This window comes from Sander lucioperca, chromosome 21 (assembly GCF_008315115.2).
Source record: "Sander lucioperca isolate FBNREF2018 chromosome 21, SLUC_FBN_1.2, whole genome shotgun sequence".
Classification (NCBI taxonomy): Eukaryota; Metazoa; Chordata; class Actinopteri; order Perciformes; family Percidae; genus Sander; species Sander lucioperca.
The window spans coordinates 17,326,437-17,353,365 of NC_050193.1; the positions used below are offsets into that span (position 1 = coordinate 17,326,437).

At 40.9% G+C, this 26,929-nt stretch overlaps 1 protein-coding gene across 3 annotated transcripts in view; it reads left to right on the forward strand.

The window, feature by feature from the left end:
• Positions 1–2,095: 2,095 nt before the first annotated feature.
• Positions 2,096–26,929, forward strand: part of LOC116063742 (neurabin-2-like) — a 40,504-nt gene continuing 15,670 nt past the window's right edge. Inside the window, exons 1-5 of one of the 3 annotated variants that reach the window (XM_031318674.2) lie at positions 2,096–2,248; positions 11,311–11,715; positions 14,136–14,368; positions 15,124–15,480; positions 15,927–16,640. In XM_031318674.2, the coding sequence (XP_031174534.1) occupies positions 11,397–11,715; positions 14,136–14,368; positions 15,124–15,480; positions 15,927–16,640 (1,623 nt within the window). In that variant the 5' untranslated portion in view covers positions 2,096–2,248; positions 11,311–11,396. Of the gene's footprint in view, positions 2,249–2,481; positions 2,740–11,310; positions 11,716–14,135; positions 14,369–15,123; positions 15,481–15,926; positions 16,641–26,929 lie in introns of those variants that run through there. The other 2 variants (XM_031318673.2, XM_031318675.2) reach the window with 2 other exon arrangements.

Consider the following 26,929-nt stretch of genomic DNA (forward strand, 5'->3'; position numbering starts at 1 on the left):
GCTACTTCTCACTCCACTACATTGTCTTTAGTTTAGTTATTTTTAGTTTTATGTTATTTCTGTCATGCCAAACACATTTGACCCATCCCACATGATAAGTTATTTAACAGACAATTTCTGGTCTTGCATAGGCTACAAATCATGTGGAGAAATACACTCACCTAAAGGATTATAAAGGAGCTTGCACACTGCTCCAACAAACAGCAACAAACTCCAACATTCTAAAGTTGGCAGCTGTTGGCAATTTTCAGTTGGTAGTCTTTAGAATGTTCATGAAACTAACTGCCAGTCCACACTGCCCAGACAGTAACAGACAAGACTGACTTTTGTCACCTAATCCTACCTTTTCTCATTTGAGTTTTGGTTTAATGTAACATGGATGAAGTGGAGACCTTGTTGAATGTGGCCAAAGTAGTTATGGTCTACATGACCTGTAAAGTTGCTAGCAGTGTAGCCTACATGAGAGATGGCAATCAAGACGAGCCAGGAGGAGACTGTGGTGTAAACATTGGACATTGCGACATGCAAAACAGGGTGTCTAACCTAACTTGTGTCAAGAACTTTGCTCAGAAGATACTCCAGCTTTTGTTGGATATTCTATAACTCCACCAGACCAGACTGGACATGTCAAACTCTAACGACTCCATCCAACAAACGGCAACAAACACAGACGGCCGGCCCACACTGACCCAACTGTTGGTGTTTGTTGGAGTTTGTTGGCATTTGTTGGAGCAGTGTGCAAGCTCCTTTAGGAACACCTCTTAAATTTCTCGTTAATGCAATTATCTAATCAACCAATCACATGGCAGCTGCTTCAGTGCTGGAGATTGTGGTCCAGGTCTAGACAATCTCCTGAACTCCAAACTGAATGTCAGAATGAGAAAGAGAGGTGATCTAAGCCACTTTGAGCGTGGCATGGTTGTTGGTACCAGACAGGCTGGTCTGAGTATTTCACAATCTGCTCAGTTACTGGGGTTTTCACACACAACCATTTCTAGGGTTTACAAAGAATGGTCTGAAAAAGGAAAAAACTTCCAGTATGCGGCAGTCCTGTGGGCGAAAACGCCTTGTTGATGCTAGAGGTCAGAGGAGAATGGGCCGACTAATTCCAGCTGATAGAAGATCAACTTTGACTCAAATAACCATTCGTTACAACCGAGGTATGCAGTAAAGCATTTGTGAAGCCACAACACACACAACCTTGAGGTGGATGGGCTACACCAGCAGAAGACCCCACCGTGTACCACTCATCGCCACTAAAAATAGGAAAATGAGGCTACAATTTGCATGAGCTCACCAAAATTGGACCTTTCAAGACTGGAAAAATGTTGCCTAGTCTGATGAGTCTAGATTTCTGTTGAGACATTCAGATGGTAGAGTCAGAATTTGGCGTAAACAGAATGAGAACATGGATCCGTCATGCCTTGTTACCACTGTGCAGGCTGGTGGTGGTGGTGTAATGGTGTGGGGGATGCTATCTTATCAATATGGGCCAATATTTCTAAAGAATGCTTCCAGCACCTTGTTGATTCAATGGCACAAAGAATTAAGGCAGTTGTGAAGGCGAAAGGGGGTCAAACACGGTATTAGTAGGGTGTTCCTAATAATCCTTTAGGTGAGTGTACATGAATAACAAAAACAGTAGGCCTACAAGCCAATATCTCCAGAGCTTGTTTTTGTCTTCTCCCAGGTTTTAGAAGATAACTGGCTAGTTTATATGTTTACACGTAAACAGCCATCTCAGTCTTTGAGCGTCGTGCATATTTACAAAAATCAATAGGCTATCTGTGTATATCTTAGGCTATAAACAACAAGGCATTACGCTATTGGGGGCATTGGGCATCGCTTATGGTGGCAAAATACATTAACACAATATATGATGTGGCGATTTAATTTGATTGAAATTTACTAATGATTGGCTTATCGTATGCATGCAGCAACAAAAAAGAAAGAAAGAAAAGTTTATTTAGGCTCTTTCTCCAGGGGGGGGCAGCTCAATCAGGGCCAACGGGCTGTTGCCCAGGCAACAAGAGCCAGTCCCTGCGCTGTTGGCTGTTCACAATAAAAGCCTCGTAGTAGCAAAGAGTATGGTTAGAACTAGAAGTACTAGTAGTGGCGGTGTTGCTGTACATTGCTTATAGCTAATTTGGCCAGCAGAGGGCGCTGAATCTCCATGTTGTAGCTGAAATGCTTGCACCGACCTGTCATTTGTGCCCAGCTTGTAAAAGTCAGCCAGATACCAAAACAGGTAAGCCTAAAAGACATCCTACAGTCTGTCAGGGGATTAGCTAGCTAGCTAATCAAAGAGGTGAAATGTTAAAATAATGTTGATCTGCATCTACTGAGGGGAGAACTAGGCTATAGCTAAGTACACCTGATGGGAAAAGGGGTGTGGGTAGAAAGAGAGAGTGGAGGAAAAGTGTAGCCTATAAAGGAGGAAGAAAAGAGGAGGAAGAGAAGAAAGAAGGAAATGAAGAGGGTGTGAAGTGGAAGAGGGAGGACAGGCAGAAATAGGAGGAGGGGTACGATGGATGAGGAAAAGGACGCAGAAAAGAGTAGGGGTGCGGAGGAGAGAGTATGGAGGAAAATGATGGGAGGGGGAGGAGGAGGAGAAGAGGGAGGAGCAGAAGGGAGGCTGGCACTCAGTCTGTTCGCCCAGCAGCAGCAGCAGGACAATGGACTGTCTCCACTACGGATCCTAACGGGCACCGGGCTGTTTCTGGCAAATTGGAATATAAGGTATGGTTGACGGAGCGAGGCGGCGCAAAGAGTCTCAGAAGGTCTCGGTGTTAACACGGTTCAACCTGCGTTAAAAATGTGCCGTTTGTCTGTGAAAGAGGAGAGGTTGCAGGAAGGAAGCGACGCAGCGCAGCAGACAGACACCCAGCAGGGCCTGTCGTCCGTCTGCCTCTGGGTCCTAAACGTGCCGGTGACACGTTCAAACACAGACACAACTATGACTGTTAACTGTTAATGTCGGTAGTTGCTGGATTTTATTGACGTGATAAATCACAGCAGTAAAAAACACATTCGGAATGCCCGCGCAGCGTTCTCTCTTCTCCAGAAAGAACGTCACGCCAAACTCTTCAACAAATGTCGCTGTTTTAAATTCCCGTGCTTACATGTTGGAGGAAACAGCTCTAAGGATGTGAACTAAGATTTATTTGTTTACCCCGGGGTCTTCTTGTGATTTCGGCTTATGAGTGATTCATCAAACCCTGTTTAATTCAAATTAGAATCGAATCTTGTTGTGCGAGCACGGAGCGTGTCGCCTTCCGCTTAGGTGTATTTTGACGGAAGGGAAATACGGTGACAACAGCGAACAACAAATAATAGTTGACCTTTTAACTGTAGTAAACGCTGCTCTGTGTATTACATGCATGCCGAATTAACGAGTGGAATGTAGGGATTCGCATTAGCTGTTCATTTTTATGTGGTTACGATACATTTGTGCTCCAAAAGCAACGGCACAATAATTACTATGTTTTTGGATGGACGTTCTGAGCTAGCAGCATGTGTCGGGTATGCCAACAAAGCGTCTCTCTAGCCAGCAGCAGCAGCAGGAGCACGCAGTGTGTTTCTGCCATAACCGTTGCACTAGGCCAGGCCTGGGAGTCTCCTCGACAGATGCAGGGATTGTGGGGTGAATAGATGGATGAATAGATGGAGTCATTGTAGTTGCCATAATGTGCCTTCTGTTGAACACTGCGTGTGACGCACATAGACAGGCAGAGATACAGAGATGTTGTGCAGGCATGGAGACTTAAGGACTTATTACTCATATGTCTGAACGGGCAGCATATTACCATTGTAGAAGCATACAGCAGTGGCTGCAGTGTCTGTCTCAAGACTGTGTTGAACACACACACACACACACACACACACACACACACACACAGACAGATGTGACTTGTCACAGATGTGACAGTCCTCAGTGCTGCAGTGATATGATGAGACAAGGTCATGTTTGCCACATTAACCAACCAACCACTTCTTACATTGTCACACTTCTCATTTAGAAAAACATAGGCAGGCTGTTTGTTTGTGGTATAGCCTGTATTTAGTGAAGGGAGGGGCTGTTCTCCCATCAATAGATTATAAGTCAATAGTCATTTACCTCCATATACTGAGGATGATTGGTGCAGGCAGGCAGTGGTTGGGCTGTAATGGTTTTATTTTAGATTGTATTGACCTGACTGAGACAGCGTGTTTGTGTGTAACATTCGTGGGAGGAGGAAGGTAGCTCTGGGTAAATGAAATATATTGGAATCTGGTTACAAAATACTGTAGATAAGTCAGTATTGACGGAAGGAGCCCAACATACTATATTCTTTAATGAACCAACGTCTCTTAATTTTCTCTAAAGATGAGTCAGATTAGTTAATGTAAGAAGACCCAGGTTGTAATGAACAGGAATTATCCTTTAACTCTGCACTGTCCTCAGGTTTGTTTTGGCTAGGTGAGAGTGATGCTTGATAATGTCCCCATCCTCAAACAGGACAACCAAAGTGCAGTTAGGAGTGAGAGAACACAGACCAAATGACAGGAGGCAAACCCAATCCGCGAAGGATTAGGGTTAGAAGGAGACAAATGAAGTTGTTCTTGGAAAGACAGGGAGTGTAAAATGAAATCTGTTTTCTTCTTTGCTGGTAGGAACACCAACGAAGAAGAGATGGATAGTTCAGGCCGTCGTGCTGAGTTGGAGTTTTGGCGACAGGTTTTGTGTGTCTGTGTGTGTTTTATCTGTTAGACCAGGAGCCACCAAATTCGTCTCAACAATGACAGGAAAGTGTGTGTGTGTGTGTGTTGCTTTACATTGGTTTTGCTCACTTAAGTTCACATGATCAGTGTGTGAGAGTCTACTATTTAGCAAGACGTCACAAGACATACTGTGGTCGCGGTGTTTGTGTGTCTCTCTGTGTTGGTCCCATCGTGGCCAGCTGTGCCATCTGGAGTCAGTATGTACAGAACATAAGCAGTCTTTCCTACATTCCCCATATTGCCTGTCAGCAATGTTTTCAACAATGTTTGTTTTATCTTAAAAGTTTTACTTGCCTAAAGACAGTTTCATTCTGTGACATTACAGCGTCCGTCCTATCAACATCCAGTCTGTTAGCGTTGCCATGGAAAAGGATGTAAACAACCACACAAACGGCAACATGATCCAACATGTTTTATCAGATGCATGTTGCAGCATTTTATTGCAAAGTGTTTGAACTTCTTAGATGAAATGAGCATTGAAAGTGAAGTTGATTGACAGAAAATTGAGCGTAAACGATTTTGATAATTGTTTAATCGTTTGTCATTTTCATGCAAAAATGCCAAACATTTCCTAGTTTTATCTAATAAAGGAGAATTAGCTTTTTCTTAAAAGACTGGTCAGACAATAACTTTGGTGATCCCCCTGACTTTTCCTCTCACTCAAAAATCACTTTTTCTGGGATTTGGGGTGTTATTTTGTGTCTCTGGTCCACACGCATACAAACTTTGAAAAAAAAACCATCCATGCTGTTTTGAGTGAGATACGGGTTTCTGAATGTGTCCTGCCTTCAGTGTCCAGGTGAGCTGTTCAAAATCTGCATGGCTTTCTACGTAACTAACCGAGACGAGGGGCCTAGGGGGCTAACCGTTAGCATGCTAGCTCGTTCTCAATGGCAAAACACTGCTACAAGACACGAATTCACCCTAATCTACAAAATAAATTGTATAGAACTACTTACATGTCCCTGTTCTGCAGGTATTCCACACAAAGTTGGAAGTGCGCCCTCATTTAGAAGAAGTCTCCCAGCTAATCCTGCCTTGTACAGGCCGAAGTTGCAGAAACACCTAGCTAGCTCATGTAATCCTTACCTAGCTACTGCACATGTGCGACTGACAACAAAGATGTTACAGAAGTTGAGAGGTCTCACTCTGTAGCTAAAACAGAGACCTGAACACAATGTGAAACGAGGAGCTGCAGCAATGTGCAGTACAACAAAAATATGGTGTTTTTTGAAAATTAAACCATGTAAACCTATTCTGATACAATCTCAAATTACAATTATGAACCTGACAGTGAGCATAATATGGCCACTTTAACACTTAGCTCACAGCAGTGCTCTACAGCCTAGCATAGCTGCTAGCATGGACTTGACTTGTTCACTATTTTCTGCCCTTTTATAGACCCAACGATGAATCAATTAATTGCGAAAATAATTTCCAGATTAATCAATGATGATAGTCTTAGTTGCAGCCCTAGTTCGAATATATGTTTATTGGTGCAAACTGTGCTCCAGGCTTCACTGCACGTGTGTATTTTGTCCATATCAAATCCCTGCCAATCGGTCCTAAAACGTCCCAGTTAAAGAGTAAATGCCGTAAACATATTCTTTGTAAATCTTTACAATTATTCCCCAAAAGAACAAGCAGTCCTGCCTTGTTGCACAATCATATTTTTAGTAAAAAGTTGCCATTTTCAGCGTGTAGCTTGCTAGCTCGGAGATTGTGGTTGTTGTTTCCCGTAGCGAACGGAGTTTAGGAATGGAAACACAGAGACAGTGGCCGGATGTTCCGCTGATTATCCTGGAAATGAACTGTTGTTTGTCCAAACTAGGTCTCTTTGGTCTGAACGGGGTAAAACATTTTGACTTTAGTATTTGGCTTGTTCAGACTCAAAGAAACAAAGCACAAGGCGAGAAAGACTGTACACTATCAGACTTCTTCGGACTGGGTTTGTTGTGTATCGAGGAGCGTTGAATCAAAAGAAGCACACGCTGTATTATTGTGACAATGTACTGTATGTATCAGTATGAAGCTTCACACATCTGCTGTGAATTTTCACACAAACCCCACAGTCTGTGTCTGTTGGAAAAATGCGATATGTCTCTGGCGCCGTCCACATTTGATTAAGTAACTGTCTGAGTTGCAAAACCTATTTATCTTTCATTTAACCGTTTAAAGTGGCCAACAGCTAGATCCTTGTGTTATTAGTATGGTGCTTAGCCCTACTTGCTGTGGTGTTCTGCTTGCCAGAGATCAGCAGCAGTGGGACTGAAGCATTTCCCTGAGTGAATTTCTTGTTGATGAAGTTTGTGTTTTTGCAGATGATGCCGTTTTTTTGGTCCGTTTAGCAGTGTGGGCTATCACTGCTCATGCTATTTGTTCAGTTCTTCTTTAATTTGCATAGTTCTTCTTTAATTTGCATAGACTGTATGGTTGCTTCAGACTAACTAGAATTATAAAAGACATTACTTTTAACAACCATTGGTACTATTGCCATTGTCGAGTTTAGAGCTGCAATGATTAGTCGGCTAATCGATTTAGTCGATCGACAGAAAAATAATCGGCACTATTTTCCTAATCCATTAATTGTTAAAGTAATTTTTCATGCAAAATTGGCAGAAAATGCAGTTTTCAGCCTCTCAAATATGGAGGTTTCCTGATTTTTTTCTGTTTTATTTCATATTAAACTGACTTTTTTGGGGTTTTGGACTGACAAAACAAGACCTTTAAAGACATTACCTTGGACTTTGAGAAGCTGGGATGGACATTTTCACTATGTTTAGGACATGTTAAAGACCAAACGATTAATCTAGAAAATAATCGCCAGGTTAATCGGTAATGAAAATAATCATTAGTTGCAGCCCTAGTTGAGTTACCATACCATTTCATATGTGTATTTGTTTTCTTACCGAGGTAGACAAGAACACGGAAACCACACTTGTGTCTGTATGCTAAACATGTAGCCTAGCTAGCACAGAGACTGGAAACGCAGGAAAAGATAGTCTGGCTCTGTCAGCACCTCTTAAGTTCATTAATTGACAAGTTATATCTGCTGGACTGAAGAGTTTTTACCTTTTGTACAATGCTAGCTGTTTGCTTGTTTCAATTTTTTTTAATTTAAGCTAAGCTAACTGTTTGCTGGCTGTAGCTTCATACTAGTCACAAAACTGCTAGCATGACCTGAAATCACTGAAAGCCAGGCAGCTAGCAAAGAAAAGTAATTTGCTCAGAGAGACAGAAGCTGAACATTTCCTGCTATTTTTCTTATAATTAATTATCAAATTATCATGAATAAATCAACATTTCCTAAGACCTCTATACACCTAGATGAGATTGTTTTGTAGTCACAAACTGTGCAGCCATATTTTGATATCAACCGGCAAATTTGGTCACAGTTAGTAATTGTTCGAACTCTGTTTTTCTGTTAGTTCATATTTAGTGTTTGAGATTTCTTTTTTTATATTCATATCTTTATTATATTCAGGGAACCAATTTAATAATTGTGTGTGTTTCACAACAGTGGTCTTGTTGGTGGTGTAATTATAAGACGCAGTATTGGAAATGAGGCCTGATGAAAACATCAGGCGCCACAGTAGCCTGACAGCACAAAGTGCAAACGCAATCAGCCAGTTAATAAGATTGGGATTATGAGAAAACAGTTTGATATCTGGGGACCCCGGGAGTGCTCTGCATTCACACGCTGATTTTGTCACAAAGTAAGTTTTGCATTCAAAGCAGCAACATGAAGACACACATGACACGTGAGCTCACAGTGCGTCATCATTTTAATTGGATTATTTTGACAGCTCCTGGAGCTCCATGTGGGGGTTCTGAGATACACAGCCAAGCAGTTGTTGTTCTGTTTGATGTTGTTTGGTTGATAAGTTTGGTCATTTACTGCTTAAATACAGTTGTTGTTTTTTTTTTTTCGATCAAAGTTTAAATCCAACAATGTTTTCTCCCATTTTCTGTTGTACTGTAGGGAGTTAGGTTGGGAACCTAAGGGTAGCTGGTTAAAGTATGGACCAAAGTACGGTGGTGGAGTAGTAGCTGGAGAGATGCTAGTTGACCTTCTGGCCACTCCCCAACTGTCCAGCAGTCTCAGCCCCCTCACTTTGACATCTTCATTTGTGCATGCATAGGACCTGAGCATGTATGTGTATTTCAGGCCTTATTGTAGTGTGTTCTAACAGAGTGTAACATTGTAATAACCCCACTGGGGATCAATAAAGAGTATAAATTATTAAAAATATTATACATTACTAGAGCTCCAACTAACAATTATGTTAAGTATAGATTCATCTGACAGTTATTTTCTTGTTTGATTAATCTTAATATAAAATGCGGGCGCCCGGTTAGCTCAGTTGGTAGAGCGGGCGCCCATATATAGAGGTTTACTCCTCGACGCAGCAGGACCAGGTTCGATTCCGACCTGCGGCCCTTTGCTTCATGCCCCCCCCCCCCCCCTTTCATGTCTTCAGCTGTCCTGTCAAATTAAAGGCCGAAAATAACCCAAAAATAATCTTAAAAAAAAAGAAATGCCAGAAAAATGTGAACAATGCCCTTCACTATTTCCTAAAGCCCAAATTAATCCATTTAAACAATACTAAACAAACATTCAAACAGTACTAAACCCAAATGTATTCATTAAACAGTCATAGAAGACTAAGAAAACCAGCAGATATTCACATTTTAGAAGCTGGAGTTTGTGACTTTTTAGCAATTTTGATGTAAAATCCACTTAAGTTATTTGGATTCCATAAAGTTGGGCCACTTACAAAATGAAAATGATCAAAATTGAAGTAGCAGTGGCCGTTTAGCTCAGTTGGTAGAGCCGGGCGCACATATACAGAGGTTTCTTCCTCGACGCAGAAGGTCCAGGGTTCGAATCCGACCAGTGATGGTTTTCCTGCATGTCTTCCCCCCTCCCCTTTCATATCTCAGCTTTCCAATACAATAAAAGCAGAAATGCCCAAAAATAAATTTTTTTTGAAGCAGCAGAGGCACAGATACGGACTTTTAGTCCAGAAAAACGGCATGTACTGTAATGCAACTCAATGGGGTCTTTTGTTAGGGCTGTAATGCAGTCTTTCTGTTGAAAATGTGAAGTCTCAAGCAAAACCCAAGATAACCCTGATGATGATGATGATGATGATGACAGGGTTCATACTGAAAGTGGAGGCTATTATTAAAAAAAACCCAACTAATTCTTGATTCGCCAACGGCACATTTAAATCAGATCATTTAACAAGTATTCTCTGATGTGAGCAAGGGGAGGGGGGCTACAGTATGGTAACATAATTGATTATACGATGATGATGATCATTTAAAAATTATTACTACTCTTTTGTTGGGCAAGTGGGGTGTTATATTGCGTATTTTCCTTGTTGTTGAACCCTGGATGATGAGAAAGCTTCTTCAGAGCCACAAAATACATTATACTTACATTATATATCATACTGTTTTGACAGGCTGAGTGAGTAGTACGCCTCGTAGCCTGGCTTACTAGATGTACAGTGCTGGGATAAAGCCTGGCATGCAGCGTGTCTCTCATGCAGCAGATATCCCTCCCCTTCCGCTATCTATTTTGCAAGGATTCCATCACTGCATCCGGGGCTTAGCACCGCCCATGATGGTTGTGATTGGTTTAAAGAAATATAAACACGCAAGAGTGTTTTTTTTCTCCCCTATCCCAGAATAGATAAGCGGTGTAGCCAGACCATACTCCAGCGCTAACACAGCACTGTGGAGATCTGGCAATGCGAGACTAAGTGGGACAGCCTGGTGGCCCACGGGTTTGAGGCAGTTCAAATCCGTTATTTCGCCAGTTAGTTTTAAAATCGGTAGTTCAAAAACAGCTCAGAGACAAACTGCAGTCATATCAAAGTTGAATGTAATTTTCAATAGGGAATATGTTCTTCTTGACTGGAGCGTAAACAGTTAATCAATTAGTTCATCGATAGAAAATAAATAATTAAAAAATTTGACAATTGATTTAAACATTTTGTCGTTTTAATCAGAATGCCTTTATGATGCACCAGGCTAATGTTTACAAAAAAAACTACTTTTTAGTTATACATCCATGGTGAAAAGGCATATATTAAATTGATTGATTTCTGGATATTGTGAATTGATATCAGATCGCTCAAACAACAATCAATTTTAATTGGAAAATCGATTATTTTAGCCTAGCCCTACTGGCTTGAACAAGTTAGTGGCTTGTGTCACTGTGACCTCTGACCAGAAACAGCTGACTCTCTTCTCTTCCATACAGCACCTAAAAAGTATTTTCATGCTTGATTATTCTGACGATTATTTATCTGATTTATATAATTAGTTGTTAAGTCAGAAAATAGTGAAGGTGCAGGTGGTGCCTTCAGTTGATTTCTCTTTCGTATCATTAAGAATAGAATACTTTGGATTTGTTGGTTGCACGTCAGACTAAGGATAAAGTTTGAAGACCATGCTTTGGGTTGTGGTAACTCATCTGTTATACTATAACTCATCCCAAATATGAACGATCGATCTGTCTCTCTCTGTGTGATTCAGGAGGTGAATATCAAACAGCTCCAGGATGCTGCCGTCCTCATCCCTGCTAATCTGCTGTTCACCAGCGGCCATCTGATTTACCAAACATGATGAAGACTGAACCCCCGTCGGCCACGGGGGGCAACGGGACCTCCGGTGGTAGCAGTGGGGGAAGCGGGAGCTCCAACCTGCGGAGTCCCTCGCCCCACCGCAACGCCTATGAGGCGGGGCTGGCGGCACTCAAAAAGGCCACTGACCACCTCAACAATGCCGCAAACGGAGGTGCTGGCCCTGCCTCAAAACCCGCTCCTCTGCCTCGCCCAACCGGAAGGGGCCGGAAATATGGATCAAATGTTCACCGCATCAAGAACATGTTCATGCAGATGCAGTCTCCTGGTGATGAGGAGGACGGAGCCAAAATGATTGGTAATTCACCTCACTAGTTAGATTTTTGTCAAAGTCTTTAGAATAAACAGTATGAGGAGAACTATTATTATTTGTATTATAATGTTACCATTTTGTCACCCACTACTTACATTATGATTCTAATCTTGAGCTTAAACTTTCCTTAGGCAATATATCAATATAAATCGATATCGTGATATGGGACTAGATATCGTCTTAGATTTTGGATGTTGTGATATGACAAGTGTTCCTCGTTTTACAGGCTGCATTACAGTAAAGTGATGTCATTTTCTGAACTTTCCAGACTGTTCTAGCTGTCTTATTATTTGGCTTTACCCACTTAGTCATTACATCCACATTACTGATGATTATTTATCACAAATCTGACTGTGTAAATATTTTGTGAAAGCACCAATTTTCAACCCTACAATATCGCCGCAATATCGTTATCGAGGTAGTTGGTCAAAAACATCGTAATATTTGATTTTATCCATACCGCCCAGCCCTACTTCCTGGTAATGTGGCTCTTACTGGTTAGAAAAATTAGTCCCCGATATGGGGTGTCTAGTCAGGACACGGAAGGCAGGGATATTCTTTGCAAGGTTAAATATGTACTTATACAGATGCACAGGCACTATTCCTTATACACTTTTTGTAGCAGTGTAGGTGTTGTTCTAAAGGAGAGGGAAATAAACATACATGTTAACTAACATAAACCTCACAATTGGGACTACTAACTCTCCATACTTGCCGATATGAAGGCTTAAACTACAATGAGAATGTCATTCTACAGGCTACACATACAACACAGATAAAGGTTAAAGTCAATTAATACAAATTTGCTAATACATTGCTACATAAGGAGTTGGTAAACTTAGACATTGCACTGCATAAATCACCAATATTAACTTATATCTTTACAACTTACTTGTGGTCACTGACGCACACCAACACCAACTAAAACTTCACTTTTAGGAACTGAAACTTAACTGACAGTCATTCTCTACAATCCTGGGCAAGATGTAACAGTTGGAAAGGGTGTGTGGCCTAGCAACGAGTGAACACTCACAGTCCATGCTCACATTAGCCTTTTGCACACTGGTCATTCCTCAGTCCAGCATTTTAAAGACCGACACACCCACACAGGTGTTTTAATACTCTTGCTAATTAGCCTGTAGTCAGGTGGAAGTTGGGTGGAACTATGCTTGGAATTGAACATTGAACCTGAACAGCATTTGTCCAATCCAGTTGTCCAAATAGCTTAGCAACTGTAAGGCGGCACAACAGGCCTGTCACGTTTTTGGACTGTCCACATGTTGAAGCGGTGTGTAAAGGGCTGTAATAAAAACAATATTTAGTATCTTAAGAGTTAGTTGAGGTTGATGACTTTTTTAACCTTTCGTAAACCGAAAACACAACAGCAAAAGTGCGAGGAATGGAATAAACAGTGTGTATTCGCTCTAATGTAAGCTGCAAATGCTAGCATGCCTGGCTAACTGACTTACTGTCTACTTTGTAACCGCTTCCAAGGCTAAGAGTTAGAGCATCATTAGCTAAGTAGGGGCTGTAATAAGAGCAATATTTAGTATCTTAAGAGTTAGTTGAGGTTGTTTAGCCTTTCCAAAACCAAAAAACACAACACCAAAAGTGTGAGGAATGTATTAAACAGTGTATCTGCTCTAATGTAAGCTGCAAATGTTATCATGTCTGGCTAACTAACTTACTATCTACTTTGTACTACTACTTTCAAAGCTAGCGCATCATTAGCTAAGTACATTGTTTTGTGGGATTACATGTTATGCGTTTGAGAGTGTTCTTACATTTATAACACCAGGACTAACTAGCTCTACACTGCAATAAAATAACAAAGCTGTTTCTTTATTTTCCTGTCTTCTGCATTGATCATCAACTGGTGAGGACACCAGTTAGCTTTAGCCTTAGCCTCAGCCTTTTAGCACAATATCATGTATGTAGCCATCAAGTGCACAATTAAGACCCCTTTTACAATGTTCTCCTTTTTAAAATTAGTCAGCTGGAAACATTTAAAAGTCAGCCACTAGCTAAAGTTATCTTTAGTAGCTATCGTTAGCTAGCTACAGTCATTGTTTTCTGGCAAACGTATGGCAGATAAAAAAAGGTGTTATTACCAATTTTCTTTTGGTAATAAATGTATTAACCTTAGTGGTTGAGCCATGCATATTAAAACTATTTTATGTACTCAGGAATAAACATAAAAAGTCAAACCTCAGTGTTAGGTGTTTTATGATATTAATACTGTAATACTATGTGCAATTTTAAAAAATAATGTAAAAGTTACACAAAGCTGCTGTTCACAGAAAATCTGGTTCATTACAACTTGGGTTTTGCTAATGAGACCTAAGTTGAGTGAAACTGGATTTCTTTTGTTTAACAAACCTCTCTCTTTCCCTTTTTGCCCTTAGCCATCTTTCCAATTAACTTTGGCAACTCATTGGCAGGTGTAGAGCAGGGGGTGAAACTGTCCCTACCGAGGGCATCCAGCCTTAACGAGAACGTCGACCACAGTGCCCTGCTCAAACTGGGGGCCACGGTCTCAGAGAGGGTCAACCGTTTTGACTCCAAACCAGGCGGAGAAGGCGGGGGCTTCTCCAAGCTCCAGGAGACCAGGAGGATCTTCGAACAGCGGACTCTACAGGTCAGAAGGGTATTTGTGTTACTTAAGGCACTGACACACCAAGCAGACAGCCAAGAACTAGTGGCGACGAAAGCCAACTGTGGTGTCACCTCACACGCCTTTGTCTTGGCCAAAAAAATGCACTTGAACTCACCGCAGAGACTACAGTCGACAGCCAACTACCATGTACGTTCTGCGCCTGCGTGAGAGGAAATGACTATCCATGCCAGCTGTAATCTATTCGTCATTCAAAAAGGGAAACCGGGTTCAAACGTTGCTATGATACCCACACTGGTTTCAAAAAATGAGCCAAACGTTATGGTTTTTAATTAAATTTTACATTAGAACATTAGTATATTAACATTTATTTTGTAATGTGTCAGTATATATCGTTCTTTTAAAATACATTTATGTTGAAATAAATGCACACTACACAAGTAGTTATGTATCTCGTTTGTTCATCTACGTACATTTGCCATATTATGGACATAATGTGTTTTATAGAAGGAACGTTCGGACGTCATTTTTGGCCAGTTTTGACAGCTCTATGTGTATTGAATGGATCAGATGAGATGAAAAATGAGAAGTGCCTTATGTGTGCACTCTTCGCAGTTGTTTGTTTGCTTTCCTCTCCAATCAGATGCATTGGCTATTCAGCCGGCGATTCAACATGTCGGCCCAACTTGCACCAATATCCTTGGTGTGTCAGGGACTTTACTCGTGTGTTCTGATTCTGATTCGAGACCATCTGACTCAATGACTATTGTCTCTTTCAGGAGAAGCAAGCTGCCACCAACCGGATCTTGCTGAAGAAGGAGCGGGCATCGGGATTCCAGGACAGCCGTCTAGATGTTGTGGCTCGCTTTAATGGCTCCACCGAGGCTTTGGACCGACTGGACGACCCCCCTGCTCCCTCTCCCGTTCCTGCTACTCTTCCCGCACCGGCTACTCTTCCTGCTGCGGCGGCTTCAGTCGGGCCCAGTGACGCCGTCAGCCCCACCGTGAGCCAGCTCAGTGCCGTGTTCGAGAAGACCGAACCGCAAACCAATCTCCACGCCCCCCAACGTCGGTCAGGCCCTGCCCTAGCACCAAAGCCCAAACCTCCAGCCAGAGCGGAGGCTACCGGGAGAAAGGTGAGGAGTAAGGCTGGATATTGTTAAAAAATAAAATAAAATAAAAGATACCGGTTCCTGAACGTTACCTTTTTCGATACCAATTTTATAAAAATCCATTTCAACAAAAATAAATGTTGCCTCGTCTCTGTGCGTAGCGTAGAGTTTTTCCTGCCTATACGACGTGTAACGTTAGACATGCTGCAGGCTTATTGGATTACTGACGCTGATGAGATTTAATACTTAGGTATTGAAATTTGGTATTGAACGATGAGGCATTTTTCAATACTTTTACACTAAGGAGGCAATTCAGTAAGTGCCTAAAAAGTATCGAATTCGGTACCTTCTAAAAATGCAGGAAATCACAAACTGCGGTAGAAGTAAAGAGAGAACCAGAAACTATGGATGATAAAATTATCTCTCCGTCTCTCTCTCTCTCTCTCTCTCTCTCTCTCTCTCTCTCTCAGGGGAAGCTGCTCCCTCCAGGTAAGGAGGACGACGAGGAGGTGGGAGTTGTTTGCGTCCAGGCAGCAGAACTAGCAGAAGTGAGCGGTTCTCTACAGGGGAGCTCAGGAGAAGTGAAGGCCAGCGAGGAGAAGGATGGGTTCGGACAGTCGGGAGACCAGCTCCCCAACTCCTCCTGCTCCTACTCTTCCTCATTGACCTCTTCCTCTTCGGACGTCAAACCAGAGTCGGAGGCCCAGCCAACGGCGACTGAAGCCAGGGGCTCAAGTACGGTGGTTGACCCAGAGCAAGAGCCCCAAGCTGATGAGCCAGACGGCTCCACGGGGGGGTCAGAGGCCGGAGCCAGGCTGGTGCAGGCCGACGTTCACGCCTCGCTGGAAAACGGAGAAAAAGAGCCTCCAGGTTCCTCTCCCTCCTCGGAGGAGAGAGGAGAGGACTCTGAGAGGAGAGGGGAGGAAGGCGAGGAGGAGGAGGATAACGATGAGGATGGCTCCAGGAAGGAGGATTACTCTGAGGGTGATCTGGTGGACATCAGTGCGTACAGCGGGCTCGGCGAGGAGGACTCTGGGGGCAGCCAGCTAGACGACGAGGAGGATGAGGAAGATGAGGAAGCGTATCAGCCGGAGACCAGCTGCTCCGAGATCCCGGGTCTCCCAGAGGAAGAGGAGCCACCGCCACCCAATAGGAAGATTAAATTCAGCACAGGGCCAATCACAGTGAGTGAGGTTTTGTCAGATGTAATTACTTTTACTTTTCAACACTCAGTCAGAGCCTTAAATGTCTCCTCAGAAGAGCAGTTGTTTTTAAAATGGTGACTATCATCACACACATTAGAAGATTTAATACTGACAATGTGGCCCCAAGAGACTGTCCTCCCCCGAAAAACGGCCACACAAGTTGTTTGTTCGAGCAGCAATTACGACACATATTTACGTTAATAGTGCCGGTGCCCTCTAGTGGGCATACGATGGGAGCAAAGTATAAGAGCGGCAAGTAGAGTTGGGTACTGAATCCGGTACTTTTTTGGGTACCTACCGAATTGTGTTGGTACTACAGAGGACCGATTCATGTTATATCAAAGTGGGCCAAATTTCAGTACAGATAAACGCAAGCTTATCTGTCCTCTCTGCATTTTGACAGAGAGCGGGGCGGCGGACGTAACGAAATTACATCGCCTCGGCAGTTTGTTTAACGTTAAGTCACAGTGAGTCACGGCAATGCCGATAAAGCGGTTGCAAGTGTGGTTAAACTTTTCAAAACACCACGCGGACAGCATTCGCTTCAACATAATATAATGGCGAGCCGAAAGCAGTCGCGGTGCGGTTACACTTTCTCTGAGACAGACGGGCAGTGTTCTCTAAGCCCTTTTGACTGACTGACAGGCTGGAGATTGTAAGGCAAGGCAACTTTATTTCTATAGCACATTTCAGCAACAAGGCAATTCAAAGTGCTTTACATAAAACATTGAAGAGCAATTAAAAAGAGATACAAAATAAGATACAAATACAAGAACCATCTTTTCCTAAACTTAACTAAGTAGTTATCTTGCCTAAAACTAACCAAACTGCGACTGTTTCAAAACATTAACGACGTGTTTAAAACTGCGAAAGTTACGTTCTCTAGTTTAGCTATGAGTACGGACACCACTCCTGTGGGTCGTATTTCCTGCCACCGCTAGGGGCGCTAATTTAAGAAACGCTCCTGTGGGTCATATTAGAGATTAGGAATAAACAACCTGTATTGTCGTGTGGTTTGGAGGACTTGTTGGGCCCCAACCTGTTGTGGAAAAATATTGCATTTGTAACTTTGGAAGTTTCCCAGTTGATGTCAGTGCTGTCAGTTTTATTGGCCCCAGTACTCAGCACTCTTAAGAGAAGTCCTTGAGGCACTTCCTCTATGGCTTCAGTGTTTATTACATTATTATTATTCTGAAAGTGTCAGAAGAAATTCAAATACTGACTTTGATGCTATTCGTAAAGTCTTAAGATGTTTAATGCAATCTGTTTGATTCTGTATTTATATTTGATGTTTGTAAGTGTGTGTGTGATGGTGGCATTGGAGAAAATGTGACATCAAAAATATTCAAATCATCTTCTGGGGATGGTGAATATCATCAGCACATCACTCTGCAGCTCCCCTTAGGTCTTTGGAGCGCTTAAGCGTCTTTCAGCTCATAGTTTTGGTTTTACAGCCTACAGTTTGAGTTCCCTCTCACTAGGGCTGGGCAATATATCTATATTATATCAATATGGATATATGAGACTAGATACCATCTTCAATTTTGGATATGTAATATCGCAATATGACACAAGTGTTGTCTTTTCCGGGTTTTAAAGGCTGCATTTCAGTAAAGTGATGTAATTTTCTGAACTTACCAGACTGTTCTAGCTGTTCTATGATTTGCCTTTACCCATGTAGTCACAATGTCCACATTACTGATGATTATTTATCTAAAATCTCATTGTGTAAATATTTAGTGAAAGCACCAATAGTCAACCCTACAATAAGCCGCAATATCGCCATCCATGTATTTGGTAAAAATATCGCGATATTTGATTTTCTCCATATCGCATAGCTCTAACTCTCACCGCTTTCATCCACCTTAGAAATAAATAGCATCTAGCTTGTGAACATAGTGGAGCATTTAGCTGCTAAAGAGCTTGTTATCTTTCTCAGGAGTTGGTGGAGACCGAAAAAACAGAGCCAAAGGAAAAGTAAATTTATCAAGTAGCCCGAAACATCTCAAACGCAAACATGTGCAACAACTTCTAAGGATGTCGGAAGTTGTGTTTACAGCTTGTTTCAGTGCTGCCTGTCAAGTCAAATCAATGAATGCAGGTTAAATGATGACAGACTATGAGATAGTGGGCTTTAGTTGTTGATATGGTGAGCCCTGGACAGTTGGTATCTGATAATTACATCATAAAATGGGAGAAAAATGACGTGTGTGTGTGCGCTCTGCTATCTAAGAGAAAGAGATTGAGGAAATGATTGAAAAGACTTCCTGCTTTGTTAACATCACACACACGGGTTGCTGGGGGTTTTTTGCCACAATATTTCCTGCTGATTCTAGCTCAAAGTGTGTGTGTGTGTGTGTGTGTGTGTGTGTGTGTGTGTGTGTGTGTGTGTGTTTCTTTGAACTTAGAGTTAGATTTAACAGAAGCTCTTTTCTATAGCTTGTTTCTCCTACAACCTCCCCATCGCTGCGGCAGTCAGCTGGTTGAGCTCTGTGCATTGTAAAACATGTCTCAACGAGCCCTAATGATGTCAAGTTAACGGCATACTTCCTCAGTGAGACAACTGAATACCATAGAACAGTGTTTCTCAAATGGGGGTACACCCCTAGGGGTGCTTTGGAGTACTGCAGGGGGTACGTGAGACTTTTTTTTTAGATGTTAATTTATATTATAATATGCTATGCATGATTCCTAAAATAATTTTACTATAATAGTGAATGCATTTAGTGATGGCTTCTAAACATTTGAAATTTAGCATTTAAATGTTTTCAGTTACAAGGCTGTAAATCTATCACTGTCGGTGCTGTATTGTTCCTCTTTACATAGGCTTTTATTCTACCAAAAATGTTTTGCGCAGTTCAGGGGGTACTTGGCTGAAAAAAAAAAATTTAAAGGGGGTACATTATTAAAAAAGTTTGAGAACCACTAGAATATAACATGATAATGTACCATGTAACAGAAGAGGTGAGAATGGGGAAATAAGAAGCCTTGATATTGAAAAGCAAGATGTTTAGGCAGAATTTTATGTCGTTAGACAGGACAAAGACTACATAATGGGCATCGACATGGATCACTGAGGATCACTTTTCCTGTTCGGTCATGTCCACCTATGCAGGCGGTAGAACAGTTTTGATGTCAAGCCAAGTTTTTACAGTTTTTATGTCAAGCCGGGCATCACGTCAAAAAGGAATTCTTCACATTTTCTTGGACCTTAAAACGTTTAACCACTGACCTCTTTAGCCACAGTGCAGCTGACCTCTTTAGCCACAGTGCAGCCCAAAGTAGATTTGTGGCCTGATGCAGCGTTATTTGCTACCAAGGTAACTGCTACTGTTAGCTGCCTGGTGAATCATGTCAAACCAGCATCTGCTTCTGATGTGCAATTACCTGTCCTCAGATTCAGAAAACCTTTTTTTGTTCAATATCATAAAACAAAGCATCACGATACAAACATAATGTACATAGCCTGACGTATGTCTCTTATGCAAAGCAACTAACTCATTTCAACTTCAACAAACCCACAGAGACAATATATTTATCGGAGATAAAGTGTAAAAAATTGGTTGCTGCTAGACATTTCAGTCATAATGATTCAGCTGTTTGCTGGCCACTGCTTTGAAACTAGCTTTCACTTCCTTTAGCTGCCTCCCTCAGCTCTTTCTCTGTCTCATCTCTTTAGAGCAGGGGTCTTCAGCATTTTTAAGCCAAGGACCCGTTAACTGAAAGAGAGACGGAGCAGGGACCCCCTACTACATATATTGTATAAAATTAAGTTGGATATTAAACTGGTCCCACAATAACGTGTGGGCGGCCTAAAGCCTTTATACATACATACAATTATACTTCTTTTTTTTTTGCATAGACAAGCCTACTTAGCTATTAAAATAATAATTGTTGGCATGATTTTGTGATCATGATCATGTTTTAATGTTAAACATTCATGTCGCACAGTGAATCCGTGAAAACTGTATTTGTGGATGGTTACCCTAGTGACTACCTTACCAATCATCATCAATGTTTTCTTCAAAAATAGGCTGATTTATATTTGCTAATAATATGTTAGATTCATGTGTTTCAGGATATTTTCTTTTCTTGGAAACTTTCAAAAAATGTACTATAATTTGGTGGCCCCCCTGCAGTAACTCTGAGGACCCCAATGGGGGTCCCGGACCCCCTGTTGAAGAGCTCTGCTTTAGAGGGTCACTGTGAACAATGTGACAATAAGGTTCATTATAAAGCTACATTGACCTTATCTAATCACAGTCAACAGTAAGACCGAAATGAGATTCAGGATATGAAATGTGATGTGAAGAATTCCATTTTCAAAGTTTAATCAAAAAAGAAAATTATAGACAGGTTTCCCTTTTACAAACAATCAACGATGATTTTGCAGTATGGGCCTAGAACACTAAGATAGTCAAGATAGCTTATTTATGAAATTTTTTTAGGATTTAGAAATAATCAATCATTTAAAACAAATCATTGTTTAAATATATATGTGACGCTCATCCTTGCATTTTCCAAACCTTTCTACCACACTTTGATAGTCAACTGTCTCTGGCTAGCTAAAATAACACATTAAATTCAAGTGAGATATGAAGGATAGTAGCGTAGGCTCTGGGTAAGCGTTAGTTCATGCGTATAAGTATTGAGAAATGATCTAAGTGTGTGTGCTCATGCAATGAGCAGCACAAGTTAAAGGTCAATCCCATTTCACACAAGTAACGTTAGTATAAAAAAGTAACGTTAGCATCAAATAGTAACACTACCATTAAAAATGAACGTTAGCATTAAATAAATTTACAGAATAGAAAAAGTTACATTAGCATAAAAAAGTAACATTAGTATAGAATAAGTAACTTAAGCATAAAAAAGTAATGTTAGCATCAAATAGTAACACTAGCATTAAAATGAACGTTAGCATTAAATAAATTAACAGAATAGAAAAAGTTACGTTAGCATAAAAAAGTAACATTAGCATAAAAAAGTAACATTAGCATTAAAAGGTAATGTCCGCATAGTTAAGAGCACAGAAGCCCCTCATTCTACATATTATACTACTAACATCATACTAACAACTTTATTAATGAGAACACATTAGAACACATTAGAACTGCTGCTAAATTTGTACTAAACTCTTTCAAGTCACTGAAAGAAAGAAATACTGAAAACAATTACTATATTACACAGCTTTTTGAATGATACCTTGGCAGATGTTTTGGGAATAAAAGCAACAGCAGTGGCAATAAACCATGCAACTAGTAATAATCATGTTATTTATTTATTTGGTTCAGAAGTGAACCTCAGCCAAATAGGCAGATTAATATTGTAACTGAGGAAGGGTTAGATCCTAATAGCATCCATAAAGGATTCAACATGACAGCATGTGGTGTGAGTGAAGCCCTTTGAGAGAAAGTGGCATGATGTCTGTAGCTTGTCTTGCATGTTCAGAGAGGTGTTCTGCTGCAGGGAACAGAGCCAGTGAACTGAGACTCACTGCCTAGGCATGTTGGCGGTTGTTACTCAATTTCAAAACTGGTTGGCACTTCAAGGAAAAGTCAACCAGGAGAGCTCAAACCTCCTCCGGTACTTAGAGTCTCCAACCTGCCTCCACAGCACGTCATTTTGCAAAAATGTCCTCCACATTTGATACCATGTGATTACAGCACTGTTTAGAAGCTTATTTTTAAAGTTCTGGATGATGTTCTTTCACAGGAGCACATAAACACAACATAATGGTAAAGGGCTATAAATGAGGAACGAATGTAGAAAACCTGTTAAAGTAGCAAGGTTGTCCTGCATCTCACTTTTACTGACACATAACTGGATTTGTCCATGTTGAGTTGTATACAAGGCTACCTCTGTACATCTGCAAAAAGCAGTTGGAATGTACCTGGGTGTGTTTGTTTTCCTTGAAAACTCATGTGTGAACACACACACACACACACACACACACACACACACACACGGAGAAGCTGATTGATAAGAAACACACAAGTGGAGCTTTGTTTGGAAGAAATTGTGTGTGCATTGATGTGAGCTGAACAGCTAATTAAGTCGTGCTTTTTAAAGAGTTAAGGGATGCACCCGATCCTGATTGAAATCATTAACGCAATGTAGAGAAGACAAGCAGGATTGTGGTTGTGGCTCTGTTGTGTCAGGGAGATGTGGAGGGGTTTGGCCTCGCTTCACCTCCAGCATGAACAGCTCTACAAAGTGTCAGAAAATAGTGAAAAATGTCCAAGCAATGTCATCAAATAACTTGTTTTGTCCGACCCAAAGTTCAAAACCCAAAGTTGTTCACTTTATTATCATAGTATCAAAAATTAGGGGTGGGGGAAACCATCGGTACAGCATAGTATCAAGATATTTTCCGTGGCAATACTGTATCGATACACAGACGGCAAGTATTGATCTTTTATTATATATGTGTTGGCCAGTTTGTCTGCTTGACAATCCCATTTTGCAGAAATAAAAGTGAAGTGAGATGAACAAACAGAGAAATGTATATTTTTTAGATATGTCTCTTTTGGAGCCATAATTTGAAATTGGGAAAAATTTGAAGTTGGAGAAAAGGTAATAAATTGCAGTATATCGCAGAATATTGCAAAATGTTTAAAATCGCAATAATATCGTGATAATATTGTATCGTGAGGCCTCTGCCGATTCCCACCCCTAATGACGTATGACGTGATGTAAAACAGCACATCGTCACATTTGAGAAACTGGAACTAAAAGCCATTTTTGCCTGAGAAATGACTTGGGAGAGATGACTTACATCCCAGGATTTCAGAATTTATTTAAAGCCATATTTTAGGAAATAGGTTAATTCGCTTTGGCCCCGAAACGTAGATGAGAAGATCAATTCCATTGTCATGTCTGTGCAGTAAATATGAAGATGGAGCCAGTAGCCGCCTAGCTTAGCGTAACCTAGCCTAAAGACTGGAAACGGCTCTGTTCAAAGTTTAACCAATTTCACCTATCAGCAGCTCTAAAGCTCACAAATTAACACGTTATGTCTCATTTGTTTTATCCGTACAAAAACCAATGTGTAAAAACAACAGTTTGCGTTTTGATTGTGTTTGACTATGGTTTGGGGTAGACAGATTTTGTGACCGTTGGACAGAGCCAGAATAGCTGTTTCCCCCTGTTTCTAGTCTTTATGCTGAGATGTGAGAGTGGTATCGATCGACCTTACTTTTATTAAGGATACAAACGAAAATGTCCGACTATTGCTTTATATATTATAGATTATAAATGAAATTCAGAACTACAGTAGCAGACCACATTTAGCTCTTTTGCATTGTATCATTTATGGGTGGGACTAAATATCAATATGGCAATATATCCATGTCCTTCATGCGATATGACAATCAATACACTAGCGCCAAATATTGGTATTTTAATGAATAAAACAAGGCTCTAAAAAGATTTCCCTGCTCCCAGTGTCGCTACTTCATGGCTCCTCGAGGTGGAGCTCTACACATGAATGAGGGAAACTTGAACAGAAGTTAACTCGCCGTAGAGGAAGAGGTTTTCAACGGGATGGCGGACTGCAGTTTGAGGAAAATAACATGCCCCAGCCACGTTTTAAGTCCAAAGTCTGGACCCATAGTTGCTCTAAAGTTCTGTAGTTTTAATTTACAGACTGCAAAACTTGTGCTGCAGAATTGTACTGTTTTGTAACAGTTTGGACTTGCGGTGAGTAAAGAGAGAAAACCTGCACTTAACCTTTTCACAGGCATTTTGTATTCATAGTTAGGCCTATATCATGATGCATCATTATAGTATAGTCTAGCAAAATATTGATTATTGCAGAATTGCTGTATCGTGATATAATCGGTATCGTGAGCCATGTATTGTGAGGCACCTTGTGATTCCCTTAGTATCAATGTTCCCATTGTGTGTTTCGTGCCAGTAAAGACTGAGAGACGAGTCTTTGGTAACGTCCTTGCCCAATCTTGATCCAGTTACCTGTCTGAAATCCAGCTGACTAGAGTGACTCAGGCTAATTCGCCACTCAGCCAACATGGATTAGCAGCAAGTCTGCTTCTGTTTTTAGCTCCAGTGTTTATACATTGTAGTCATTTTTGTTCTTCATTGTTTTTTTGTAATTTAAGTAATTGTTGAGCAAGTGTTTTAGTAAGCTAGTAGTTGCTGCTATTGTTCATCATAGCCATGCTGCGTGGATTAATCTGTCAGTTTAGATTTCAATTATAGGACCTCATGTGATACTAGATGCTAAAAATCTATTCGGTCATTGGAATAGGTGGAGCCTGTGTGCACACTGCCCAGTGTCCTGATAATATTCCAATGGACAGCACTTTGACTCTTAGTCCCACAGTTCAACTAGCGATGTGAATTTGTCTGTGTCTCTGCTTTTATCCAGGGTAGTAGTAGGTGGCTTGTGATTGGTCAGATTATGCAGAGGCTGTCATTCAGGAAGCAGCGGCGTCAATCAAAAGCAGGTGGTCTATTATTCCCTGTTAGGGCTGCACGATATGAGGAAAATGTGCGATATGCGATAACATGGTTGAATATTGCGATGACGATATTACTTGCGATAAACAAACGGATATTAAACTGTACTCAGTTCTGCTGCTTTCAGTATTCTGCTAAAATACAACAAACATGCTTGTTGAATTTAAAACAAATGAAAGGAAATCATTTCAAGCAGTATTGCACACGCTCATTTTATTGTTTCTTATGCTCTAATGCATAGTGGCACAATCTTACCTGCACTGCTGTCATATTTGTTTAATATCTGTTTAATGCTTTTTGCACTATTCATTTGCACAAACTGTATACAGATTCTGTACTACACTCAGTATTTATATTTGAGCCATATTTTTTGTAGACTCTTTGTTGTATTTTGTATGTTTTATATTTTGCATATTTAATGTGTAACTCTATGTTGTCTCGCACGTTTTATGCCTTGCCTTGGCCAGGTCATCGTTGCAAATGAGAATTTGTTCTCAATCGGCTTACCTGGTTAAATAAAGGTCAATTAAATCATTTCCAGCTTTCTATTATTTAAAGAACTGCAGTTACATTTTTAAGTGCAGTTTTCTGCTGATATTTTCTTTCAGCTAGCACAAAAAATCTCTTTGTGTCTTTTGCAATATGTCGCAGCCTTTCGCGATGGGTTTATTGCGCCAGTTGATATTGCATGACGATAAAAAAACTATATATTGTGCAGCCCTATGCCCTGTATTTGGGCCAGTCCATCCAGGCATCAGGATACAGAGCACTGACCCTAAGCTACCCTGTGTATCAACACAGGGTAAAGGGCATGAATGACCAATTATGAAACATTATATATCAATATAACGGTCATTCATGCCCTTTTCCCGCATATCTGAATCAATAGTCTGCTATTCACGCTTTAAAGTTCCTGTGGGGAAAATGGAGGCTCAATCTGAACACTGACCTCACTGTTATTGATCAGTGGATTTATCAAGTGACTGAAAGTTAAACTGGGGGGGGGGGGGCTCAGGGACCATCTGTGTCAGGCTTGCTCAGATTTGTTCTGGACCATCACATGAGCGGAGCCACACCGCCAAACTAAAAGCATATTATAGTTGCAGTAAAAGGTTAAAACCTTCATGTGAGTGTTGTGACTTAAATGATGAATTGCTGCTGCTTTTCTCTGTTTTAAATTATATTGTAAATTTGAATAGCCTACCTTTTTAGGGTTAGTTGATTTAAGGATGTCACCTTTGGCACTGGACAATTGCTACGCCGTTTCTGGTTACCATTACCAAGCCAATGTTGATAGCAATTTGTTCTAATTGAACTAAATATCTATCCAGCATAGATATATAGTTCAAAGCACAGCTGTTTAGTACAACCTCACAGAGCCGCTAAGGAGAGCTCTTAGTTTTGTTTAGCATGAGAAAAGAAGATCAATTATTTCTTTGTGCATTCTTGTGTTGGTATTTTTGTGGCAAAGTATAGAGATTGTGTGTACAGGCAGTGCCCTGAAGCTTTATGTACACACACATAAACACTGCTTTAAAGTTACTCAACAGGAAGGAAACCTGACTACAGGAAACCGTTTAACAATCACTCCCACTGACCCTGTTTGTGTGTGTGTGTGTGTGTGTGTGTGTGTGTGTGTGTGTGTGTGTGTGTGTGTGTGTGTGTGTCAGTCTTCTACATTCAGGGGAATGTAAATAATACTATAACGAGCACATCCTACACATAAAGGCCTTTGGCTGTGTCTCTGTCTTTCTAACGCACATTAGCATATCTGCTAGACAGGGACA